This window comes from Euleptes europaea, chromosome 11, assembly GCF_029931775.1.
Source record: "Euleptes europaea isolate rEulEur1 chromosome 11, rEulEur1.hap1, whole genome shotgun sequence".
Classification (NCBI taxonomy): domain Eukaryota; kingdom Metazoa; phylum Chordata; class Lepidosauria; order Squamata; family Sphaerodactylidae; genus Euleptes; species Euleptes europaea.
The window spans coordinates 70,205,594-70,218,112 of NC_079322.1; the positions used below are offsets into that span (position 1 = coordinate 70,205,594).

Consider the following 12,519-nt stretch of genomic DNA (forward strand, 5'->3'; position numbering starts at 1 on the left):
GTCACACTCTCTCAGCCTCACCTACCTCACAGGGTGTCTGTTGTGGGGAGGAGAAGGAGATTGTAAGCCAGTTTGATTCTTCCTTAAGTGATAGAAAAAATCGGCATATAAAAACCAACTCTTCTTTTTCTTCTACATTCAGTGATATTGGAAGGTTGAAGAATTAGGGCCAAACTAGCTGATACAGCATGCCTAGGGATGTCACCATTTTACTGCTGGAACTCCCTCGCTTTACAAATGCTGCGGACGCCCAATCCTACTCAGGATGTTTGAGCTCTTCAAAATGGTGCCTCTGCGCTGTGACCTGATCCTGAGCAGGATCAGGCCTCCATAGCATTTGTAAAGTGAGAGAATTCCAGTGGTAAAATGGCAGGGTGTCCCCTAGTTTGATCATCATTCTTCTCTATCCCTGCCGCAGCCCTGAGTGGAGGGAAACCCCTTCCACTTAGCATCCCTTTTTGCTCGTGAGCATGCTGCCAAGTATCTTGACTAGGACAAAGACCATTCAGAGTATTTGATGTGAAAGCTGCTGAGTTAACAAGAGGTGGAAATTTGGGGATTCCCATCCATTCAAAATTATCTCTCTCCCAAAAAGAAAAGAAAAAGAAAAAAACAAGAAAAAATTACTTCTCTCCCCTGACGCCTCCTATGCTTGGATCACACTCAGAACAGGGGGAATGCTGCATTTCCCCTTGCCCACCCAAGTTAATAAGTTTCTGCAACTCATCATCATATTCAGAGCCCACATGCCTGTCTCCGATGAATTCAAAAGGAGAGGCCGCATCACAAAACCCTGTCAATTTCCAATTAATGAGGGTTTTTTTTCCCATAGATATTTCAGCAGGTGGGGTTTAATGGTTCAATGAGTATTCAAACTTGTTCCTGAAAAGCCTCGTCTCATCCTTATTGAAATCATAACTCCCACAAAAGCTCCAAAGCAACAGACTATTACATTTGGTTAAATGTTAGGCTCCTCATTTAATTATGGCTCGCACAATTAGCTTTATCAGCAGAAAGAGGCCGGCCACGCAGGGACTCCGGAAAAGACATTCTATTTGCTCATATAATTGCATCCAGAGAAAGGCAGGGGCAGAGTGGAAGCGCAGACAGACGTATCTCAAGAGAATTCTCATTCCCCCCCCTCCCGCCTTAGGACCTCTGGGAGCTCTTGTCTACGAAGTACAAATAGCCAGTCCTTAATTAAATGTAAGCACAGCGTAATATTTGGTGGGATTTACAGTTATCTGATTATTGCAGAATACTCCCTTAATGTGGCTTCGTATTATGAAACAAATAGAACTTGGCTAACGAGAGGCCGTCACAATGGTTTCCCCTTTATCCCACAGAGCGAGAGAGCACTGCGTCACCAACGAGAAACTGGGCGCGGGACAATCACGTGCAAAAGGAGGTGACCGGGCAAATGGGTACGGCTTTGTGTTTGCCACCTGGATCCGTTGACAAGTGCTACTCTGGTCTCTTGCTTTGCACCTCCTTGACTCTGCCCTTGGTCTGCGCCACCACCATCTTGGCTTGCCTGAATGCATTTGCTTTAAGTTAATGTTGTGTTAAATATTTGTGTGTGGGGGGAGGGAAGGAATTGACCCAAAGACGGTACCAGTTCATGGAGAAAATGGTGCAATGGACACCTCCCCTTCTTTTAGTTCAGCAGACTCTAATGGGACACATTTTATTATCCAAGCTGTGTAGGGCCCTATATACTAACTTTGGTCATTGATGCATGGGTACTTTTACTCATATTTGCCCCCAGTCTGTCTCGGTTGTTCCTTGGAGTTATGCATGAGTTTCCCCTCCATTAGAGATGACCTCACTGCCAGCCCTCACAAATCCTGGGACTTCCCGTTCCTCTGTTAACCTGATTCTTCCCTCTCCCCTGAGCTCAGCCTGGGTGAAATCTCCATGCATAAGGTAAAGCATGGGACACCCAAGCTTGGCTTCTATTACAGAAAGCATGCAGCCAATTACAAAGCAGCGTGTAAAGAGGCGGGGATTCAAATGTTTCCTGCTTCCTTGGAGCTCTTTCTGAACAGAAGAAAGGCTTTTTAAAAATGAGGTTTGGATTCCCCCTCTTTCAGATTGCTCAATTTTTTGTTTCCCCCCCCCTTAAAATGCTTTTTTATTTGGCAATAGGGTTTTTTTGGGGGGGGGCATTTTCTTCACAGTAAGCACTACAAAGTAAGCCAATTACAAAGCAGCATTTAAAGGGGCAGGGACTTGATTTGAGCTTGGAGACTGCTGGTGCATAGATACCCGACAAGGATGGTGTGGGTCGAGTGAGCAACAAACCTCAGGTAAAACTCTCATGCATAAATGACCTATGTGTTTAAAGTGCCATCAAGTTGCTCCTGACTTATGGCAACCCAGTAGGGTTTTAAAGGCAAGAGACTAACAGAGGGGGTTTGCCATTGCTTTTCTCTGGTGTTCCTTGGAGGCCTCCCATCCAAGCACTAGCCAGGACCGACCCTGCTTAGCTTCTGAGATCTGACGAGAGCAGGCTAGCCTGGGCCATCCAGGTCAGGACGAACTGACTTTAAACAGCAAAGTTCTTGGGGGCAAGGTAATCATGCTATTGGGTGCACATGGGTGCAAATGCACTTGTCGTTTAAACATTACCGCAAACAAACCACAAAAATGAGCAGGTAGGTACCATTCCACAGCTCCCACATTCAGTCCCTCCCTCACATTTTTCAGGATGAAACATAAGAACATAAGAAAGGCCACACTGGATCAGGCCAAGGTCCATAAAGTCCAGCAGTCTGTTCACACAGTGGCCAACCAGGTGCCTCTAGGAAGCCCACAAAGATGACTGCAGCAGCATTATCCTGCCTGTGTTCCACAGCCGCTAATATAGGCATGCTCTTCTGATACTGTGTAGAGAACAGATATGTATCATGACTAGTAGCCATTTTGACTAGTAGCCATGAATACCCCTCTCCTCCATGAACATGTCCACTTCCCTCTTAAAGCCTTCCAGGTTGGCAGCCATCGCCACATCCTGGGGCAGGGAGTTCCACAATTTAGCTATGTTTACTATTTCCCCTCAAAATACCACTTCTTTTCTTTTTGGCCCAAGCACAGGTCACTAATGGCAGCCCAATGAGCGCTGTGCGAAAGCTGTCAAAAGCTGATTTGGAAAAAAACTGTCCAATCCCAGAACCAGGTAGGGCTGCCAACCTCCAGGTGGGGTCTGGAGATTTCCCAGAATTACAATTTACTCCCAGAGATTGGTTTCCCTGGAGAAAACAGCTGCTTTGGAGGGTGGGCTTTAGGGCATTATACCCCACTGAAGTCCCTCCCCTCCCCAAATTTCCAGGGATTTCCCAACCTGGAGTTGGCAGCCCAAGTCAACAGGTTCCACAGCTTGAGAATCTTTAGAAATCTAGGTCCTGATATGAAACTGTAACATGGACCCCTTCGCTAATCCTGCACATACTATCTTGTGACTCATAAAATAAACATGGGTAGTGCATTTCTGAAGTAGAATGCATCATAGTAAGGGGCAGAGAAGGGGAGGAATGGGGGGTGAGGGTCCATCCCAATGGCGCTCGAGAGAAGGGGAAGGATATTATTGCACCGGACAGGTTGGTCGCTTTGCATTTTAACCCCCTTCTGACGATTCCTCAAGAGCACTTATATTTCATCTTAATATGAAGCATAAAAAGAACTATAACCAATGCTCTCAAAACGGATTTTGTTGCCATTTAGACTGAATACGGCCAAGTTATGAGTCTCGTTCCTCGTTCTAAAAATCGCAGCTGAAATGGGAAACGGGAACCCCCGAGGCCTGTACTTACTTTTCACCGGTGGGTCGTCTGTCCCAGCCAGCACATCCGCTGTGCTGTAAACGCTCACCATCGGGACCCTTGGACCTGGAAAACAGAGAGAGAGAAATCGCTTACATTAGAATGATATATCAGAGCCTGACTCTGTATCCCATGGAACTGGAGATGGCGAAGGATTACTTTTCATTTAAGACTGATCACAGACTCTGTTATGCAGGGTAATCGTCAGCCACTGATGAAAACAAGGCAGAAAATCCCACTGCCCTTTTTCAACACAGCGCTCAGCGCGTCTTAACCCATTTGCCAACATTTTAATTAGCCCAAACACAATTAAAATTCCTTGTGCTTAAGGATTATTTTGATATCATATAATCTTTGTATATCCGTGATAATGGAGGATGTTCAAGGCAAACAAAGCTTTGTGTTTTGTTTTGTTAAAAATGCACGTTATGTGAGTTTATTTCAAATTAATCTTTCTCTAAGCACCTTTTCTGATACTATCAAAAGCTCCAAGTTAGAGTGGCGGATTAGGATCTGGGAGAGCCGGGTTTGAACCCCCACTCTGCTATGAGAGCTTGCTGGGTGGCTTGGAGGCCGTCACACCTCTCAGCCTAACTACCCACACAGGGGTTCCTGTGAGGATAAAATGGAGGAGGAAAGAACGATGTTATAAGCCGCTTTGGGTCCCCATTGGCGAGAAAAAGCAGGATATAAATAGCTAAATAAATAAATAAACAAATACCCAGAGCGATTCCTATTTTTTGCCATTTGTCTCTGATACAAAACAGTTGCTCTGCCACTGTTAGGAGATGCCTTTGGGCTGAAGAAAAATGCACAGCCAGTCCTGATTTTGCACGCACGTCCGTACAAACTCAAAGCATTGCAAATAACCGTGCCTCTGTTTATCTGTGAAACATTGGCGGGTATGCATTGCGTTTCCCTGCTCGCAAATTCAAAATGTGAGGACGACTGTAGCAAGACAGCCTTCGATGACTAAACAGATTACTCGGAGTGTGAAATATTCTCTCTCTCATCAGCTTCCGCAGCGCTCTCTCTCTCTCTCTCTCTCTCTCTCTCTCTCTCTCTCTCTCTCTCTCTCTCTCTCTCTCTCTCTCTCTCTCTCTCGTATGCCTGGCTGGAGACAAGTCGAACAAAGTGAACATTTGGAGGCATGCAGGGGACAGCTCTTATGCAGCAGCAGCCCCCCCACCCCCGCCAGCAAAATGAATGAAAGGGTTGCAACGGTTATGCCCGTACCAGCTCTAGTGGCAGGTGGGATTGCCAGGTGGACAGTAGGGTGGTCTGATTCCAGGGAGGGGAGGGCTCATTCACCCATCCGACTTGTGCAGAAGAAGCAGGGCTACTTTCCCTCAACCCTACACAACAACGTTCACATACACCAACCCCCTCCAGCGTGGTGTAGTGGCTAAGAGCGGTAGTTTGGAGCGGTGGACTCTGATCTGGGGAACCGGGTTTGATTCCCCACTCCTCCACATGAGCGGCTGAGGCTAATCTGGTGCACTGGATTTGTTTCCCCACTCCTATACAAGAAGCCTGCTGGGTGACCTTGGGCTCTCTCAGCCCCACCTACCTCACAGGGTGTCTGTTGTTGGGAGGGGAAGGGAAGGTGATTGTAAGCAGGTTTGATTCTTCCTTAAGTGGTAGAGAATGTCGGCATATAAAAACCAACTCTTCTTCTTTTTCTGAAACTCTTAAATATATCCTTGACCTCTCCTCGTCTGTATATGACCAGCATGTGAGACAGTTCCATCACTGTAAGCACATATGCAAATTAGGGCTTATCCCCCATGGACACTCAGTTGGGAACTCTGGCCGGTTGCAGTTCCCTGTTTTTACGATACGTTCAAGCACACGACTTCAGTCGTACACTGGAAACAGTTTTGTTTTTTGCTACCAAGTCATAGCCAGCTTATAGCGATCCTGTAAGGCAAGAGATGAACAGAAGTGGTTTGCCACCGCCTGCTTCTGCGTGGAGACCCTGGACTTCCTTGGTGGTCTCCCATCCAAACACTGGCCAGGGCTGACCCTGCTTAGCTTCTGAAATGTGACGCAATTGGCCTAAATGTAACCTTTCACTCTGGATGGTTTCTGTGAGAATTTAGGCAAGTGCCATATTATTCCCCATTGCTATGTATGAGTGTGAAAGTTGGACAATGAAGAAAACTGTAAGGAAGAAAGATGATTCATTTGAAATGTGGTGTTGGAGGAGAGTTTTACAGATACCGTGGACTGCCAAAAAGACAAATCAAACCTGAACTTTTCCTAGAAGCTAAAATGACCAAACCGAAGCTATTGTACTTTGGTCACATTATGAGACGACAACAGTCCCTGCAAAAGGCAATAATGCCAGGAAAAGTGGAAGGCAGCAGGAAAAGAGGAAGACCCAGCATGAGATGGATTGGCTCTATCAAGAAAGCCACAGCCCTCAGTTTGCAAGACCTAAGCAAGGTTGTTAATGGTAGGACATTTTGGAGGACATTAACTCATAGGGTCGCCATAAGTAGGAAGCGACTTGACAGCACTTAACACGCGCGCGCACACACAGCTTTTTCAAAGACTCACAGCAAGTTGCAAATTGCCCCTTTACACTGCTCCCGCAAAACATTGTAACAAGAGCCTCAATGAGAAAAGATGGGCAATCTCTGACCTAAATGCACACATATTTTGAAATCATCTTTCCAAACCAGCGTGGACCAAGATGTTTAAAACTTGGGCCGCTCGAGGGGGACTCTCCACTATATCTTTACATATCGCTTTAATTCATTCCAATTTTTACCAATTGCAAACTTAGCCTTTAGGATTCAGGTCTTTCTAGTAGCTACGACGCAAGGGCAGGGGGGGAAATGAAATTACAGATGCAATCTCAAAATGTTATAGCGAAGCAAAGGGTTGTGCAAATTTCTGAAGATGGAGTCTGAGTCAGCAAATGCTTCAAAGTTGTGCTTCATAACCTGGAAGGCAGATAAGAGGAATGGTCCTATGGGACACGCTCTATGAAGTTGCTGTTGGTACAGAATGCAACTGATGGCCTGCCTCCTGCGGAGTGCAGAGAATCTCTAGTAGCCTATTATACTGGTGATTCAAGGACACACTAAATTCTACAGCACACTTCAGAGTCTTGACTTTTGCTTCGCAGAGCCCTAAACAGACTGAATAACTAAGAGCCGGTCCCTTCCACTATCTTCCATTGTGATATTTTAGAACGGACAAAATATTATAGTGAAACAAATGTTGTGTGTCAAGTTGATCTATAGTCACAGGTTGAGCATCCCTTATCCGGGCTGATCCGAAAACCGGACTTTTTGAGCCGGCATCCAGGAATTACCCGCAGGCCCTCAGCAGCACGCCAATTGGCTATTTGAAGGGTCAATGTACACAAAATTATTTAAAATATTATTTAAAATTACGTTCATGCTATTTGTATAAAGTGTATATAAAACATAAATGAATTTCATGTTTAGACTTGGGTCCCATCCCCAAGATATCTCATTATGTATATGCAAATATTCCAAAATATGGAAAGATCCGAAATACAGACCACTTCTGCTTCCATAAGTCCAGATAAGGGATACTCAACCTGTAGAAGATTCTATCCCCTTGGAGATTTTCTCAGACTATTTTTAAAGCTGTTAGTCCTCATGGTTACAAGGGCTGTCTGAAGACAAAACTACAACAAAATGTTCCACATGCCTTTCACTATTCTTGTGCCTAGATATACTAATCACTGCTGGAACACACACACACAGAGAAGTAGGTCATAAAGAACTCTTCATCAAACAGACTGTGAGGGCAAGAATCAACTCTTTGGGAAGCAGAATGAATCCTATAGTTCTGAACGTTGCAAATATAAGCACTGCCAATCAATTTGGATCTCTGATGAAATCATCGCATGGTGAAGTGTTCCTATCATGTAAAAATAAATTGATAAACAAAGAATTACAGGTTACTGTCATCTCACTTTGGGTGGGGGGGATGTACAGGATTATCAACGTACAGGAAAGTATTTTCTCCCAAGCACAGCATACCAATAACCCAGGTAGAACAAGGGCTACAACTCTCTGTGTTAAGGGGGTATGTTTGATGTCATCTGTACTAGTATTAGTCTTCACAAAAAGGATTCCAGACTTCCATCAAAGTCTCTCTTTTTTTCCTTTGCAGGAAGAAAACAGACTGTTAACCGGTTTCTTCCTCCCCGCCCCCTTTCAGATAAGCCCCTCATTTGCATGGCACGGATAAGGGGGAAAGACAGACACTTTGACTGATGAGGCAATTCTTATTTCCATTCTCTGTTAATGAGAAATTTTCTCCATTAACTAGGCGATTCCTTTATTCTGCGCTAGCTAAATGGGTTGCGAATGAAACTAATCTGTAGAATACTGAGAAAGAGAAGTAAAAGTGATTTCTGTGGCCCTCCTTCATAGATATTTAGTTGGGCATATAGAGACAAACTCCAGAATGATATTAAACGCAACACAAGAGGCCGATGCTTCTCTCTGTCACCTGCAGCTGATGGGATTCGGCGATGCATCTGAAATTACAGTGCAGTTTTTTCGCTGTGCTTCAAATGTCAGAAAAGCAAAGGGCTGGAAATGAACAATAAGGATGGAAAGCATATTTGTTTGTCCTTGCGCGTGCATCTTTCAAACCCCTCTTTCCATACACAAACACACCAAGGTTGGATTCACACATGCACCGAAAAGAGGAGGAAGGCTGGAATGCAACTGAGAGCCAGTGTGGTGCAGCAGTTCAGCGGTGGTTTGGAGCGGTGGACTCTAATCTGGAGAACCGGTTTTGATTCCCCACTCCTCCACATGAGCGGCGGACTCTGATCTTTTGAACTGGGTTGGTTTCCCCACTCCTCCACACGAAGCCAGCTGGGTGACCTTGGGCTAGTCACAGCTCTCTTAGAGCTCTCTCAGCCCCACCTACCTCACAGGGTGTTTGTTGTGGGGAGGGGAAGGTAATTGTAAGCTGGTTTGATTCTCCCTTAAGTGGTAGAGAAAGTCAGCATATAAAAACCAACAACACCTCCTCCTCCTCCTTCTTATCAACCTGTCTAGAAATCCAGTAAAACGCATTGAGAACTGACCGTCTGGTTTTCACTGGTGCAAACCAACAGCGGGAGAAAAGCAGAAAAGAGCTTTCATTGGCACAGCTTCTCTCTTCTGCCCAAGAGGGAAAGGCCATGGGAAATCTTGGCCCGAGACTAAATAAAGCTACCAGAAGAAGCCCTTTCGAGTGGCTGAACCTGCAGGTGAAGAGGCTTACCTCCACACTGTGAAAAGCCTCACCTGCTGGCTTGTGCAGACCCAAGTGCTGTTAAATGCACAAGCGCAAGCCAGACGGACTGTACGTGAGCATGTGGCAATCCTACCTGCTTTATGTGAGCATGTGGCAATCCTATCTGCTTTTGATTCCCCTTCCCCTTTTGAAGAGCTACACGTCACCAAACACAGGAATTCTTTTCAGGCTCTGTACTGGGAGCTTCTGAAAGCATAAGCAATATGGACACGAGAACTGCGTTCTCCTTACCAACCCTAGTCTCGGTGGCTTTCATGGAAGGCGAAGGGCTGTGGCTCAAAGGCAGAGCATCTGCATGGCATGCAGAAGGTCCCAGGTTCAATCCCCAGCATCTCCAGTTCTAAACAAGATCAGGTCATAGGTGATGTGAAAGATCTCTACCTGAGTCCACAAGAGAGCAATACTGATCTCTTCCTACACACTTGACACTGAGAGACACTGTCCTTCAGTGTTACTCCTCTGAAGATGCCTGCCACAGCTGCTGGCAAAATGTCAGGAAAGAAAATACCAAGACCACGGTTACACAGCCCGGATAACCTACAAGAACCAATGAACTCTGACCGTGAAAGCCTTCGACAATACTGATCTTGATGAGCAAATGGTCTGATTCAGTAGAAGGCAGCTTCGTGTGTTGCTATGCTGAACTGTTCTGTGCAGGTCCCAACCAAGCTGGTACTGATGGTGAAAAATTTGGTTGTGTACTCTTGAGAGTGCAAAGGAAACAATATACCTTAAACACATGAAGCTGCCTTATACTGAATCAGACCCCTGGTCCACCAAAGTCAGTATTGTCTACTCAGACCTGCAGCAGTTCTCCAGGGTCTCAGGCAGAGGTCTTTCACATTGCCTACTTGCCTGGTCCCTTTAACTGGAGATGTCGGGGATTGAACCTGGAACCTTCTGCATGCCAAGCAGATGCTCTACCTCTGAGCCATGGCCCCTATGTGTGCTGTTTTCAGTGGAAGGCCATTGACCAATTTAAAGCAGGTAATGCAATCTGCAAGCAACGTTTTATGGTCTATTGGCCAATAGAGTCTCTTCTCGCCAGTATAAAAGCCATCCATGGAAATATTCTTCATTATCTCTGGTGTGGGCTTAAATAGGGAATGGTGTTCAAAGATGAGTGTAAAATTACAGCTTGCCACAACGAGACATCCTGGAGGTAACGAGGCAGTCTATAATTGCAGTTACAGAAAAAGGGGCTTTATTTAATGTGTGTGTAAAGTGCCGTCAAGTCGAGTGGTAACAATTTAGCTGCTGATGATCTTACTAAACACTCAGAGATTATGATGCATACAAGAAGAAACATTAAAGCAGATCGTTGAAAGAAGAAGGCTCTAGCTAACATGCAAGCATTACTTGGAAAATAAACACAGGTACCCAGCTGAGCCTGAGCACGGTTAATACTTGGATGGGCCTTGGGTTGCCAACCTCCAGGTACTAGCTGGAGATCTCCTGCTATTTCAACAGAACTCCAGCCGATATAGATCAGTTCCCCTGGAGAAAATGGCCACTTTGGCCATTGGACTCTATGGCATTGAAGTCCCTCCCCTCCCCAAACCCTGCCCTCCTCAGGCTCCGCCCCCAAAACCTCCCACTGGTGGCGAAGAGGGACCTGGCAACCCTAGATGGGCCACCACCAAGGAAGACGGGGGCTGCTATGCAGAGGAAGGCAATGGCACACCACGTCTGCTAATCCTTTGCCTTGAACACCCCGTGGATTGGGAAGCCATGAGCTGGTTGCGACTTGACGGCACACTATTCATTCGCTAATAATCCACGGGTAGGATTCAATGTACCCCATGTGGCATTCTATGTGCAAAGAGGGCTGTTTTACCTTCTCCCTCCTCCTCTTTGAGCAGTAGCATCTAGTGTCCCCTAAAAGCTTCCCTTGAAGATCAGGGACCTCTGGAGTAACTCTTGATGAGATGGATAAGCAAGCAACCACCATAAGCAAACATTGGTACCCCCCGCACACCTGTGCACAATCCTGTCTGGATTCCAGCCTGCACAGTTTGACAAGAGAAAGACTCCTGCTATTGCTTGTTCTGACACTCACTTTGTCAATGGTATCAGTGGGGGCTGTTTCTACATGGGTTCTTTGCCCCAGGTTGGATTCTGCTGAGAAGTGGGTGTTTTTTTTCCTGCTCCCGCACAGAATTGTAGCACATTTGCACACCGCTTGGGTTTCCCAGCTTTTCTCTGATCTTTCCCAAACCTGCTTTGCAACGAAAGTTGGGGAAAGAATAATAATAATTGGTTTTTATATGCCGACTTTCTCCACCACTTAAGGGAGACTCAAACCAGCTTACAATTGCCTTCCCTTCCCCTCCCCACAACAGACACCCTGTGAGTTAGGTGGGGCTGAGAGAGTGTGACTAGCCCAAGGTCACCAAGATGGCTTCATGTGTGGGAGTGGGGAAACAAATCTGGTTCACCAGATTAGCCTCCACTGCCCATGTGGAAGAGAGGGGAATCAAACCCAGTTCTCCAGATCAGACTCCACCGCTCCAAACCACCTCTCTTAACCACTACACCACGCTGGCTTCAGATTGCAGCAAAGCTTGGATGGCTGCTGGCTGGGTGGGAAAGTCTGGACTACCCCGGTCCTGTTTACATGACAGCCATTTTCCTGCCCCAGTCACAGCCATTGCCTCTGTCCATGACTGGGGTGCTTTTTGATTTTTAAATTTGCAATTGAATGTTCTTATAGCAGTGTAACAATCTGTTGATCAGGTTGTGTGAATTTTTAGCTTTCATTTAAAAAGAAAAGAAAAGTAAGTCTCTAGCTCCTTTCATTGCAGAGATATATGCCTCTTCCTGTATGCACTTTCAATCCACTTTCAATGCACTTTGCAATTGAATTTTACTGTGTGAAACAGCAAAATTCACTTGCAAACAATTACCAAAGTGAGAAAGAACCTTTTTCATTGCTACAAAAGGGGCTAGAGGCTTTCTCCAAAGAAAGAAAGCAGGGAGCCTGATGCACAGGGTCTTAAAACTTCATAATGACATCATAATCTTCAATTGCTGATTTTTTTTAAAAAAACTGGAACGGCTCTGGTGGTGCCAGGGAAGGGAAATGACCACTGCGGGGAACCGGGCCAGGGAAACCTGCCACGAGAAAGCCCTGTTGTCTCTGTGCTGTATCGGCAGCTGCGGTAAAAGTACACAACTGATGCTGCAAGACTGCAGTAAAGAAAAAGAAAAAACAGCAACACGAGGCCACTAAATATATAGAAAGATCCTAAACTACAATTTTATGACTTTATAATGCAATCCCAAAATGTACATACACAACTCTACAAACATACTACTAAGGATAACAATACAGAAACCATTCGAAGCCACATAAAATTCTCCATAAAAGGTAAAGGTCCCCTGTGCAAGCACCAAG

General features: G+C 45.6%; 1 protein-coding gene across 1 annotated transcript in view; it reads right to left on the reverse strand.

Moving 5' to 3' along the window:
* The window catches only part of DPP6 (dipeptidyl peptidase like 6), a 442,706-nt gene that overhangs the window by 21,396 nt on the left and 408,791 nt on the right, over window positions 1-12,519 (reverse strand). Inside the window, exons 17-18 of the mRNA XM_056856977.1 lie at window positions 3,847-3,887; window positions 3,071-3,077 (exon numbers count right to left, since the gene is read on the reverse strand). Of these exons, the coding sequence (XP_056712955.1) occupies window positions 3,071-3,077; window positions 3,847-3,887 (48 nt within the window). The remainder of the gene's footprint in view (window positions 1-3,070; window positions 3,078-3,846; window positions 3,888-12,519) is intronic.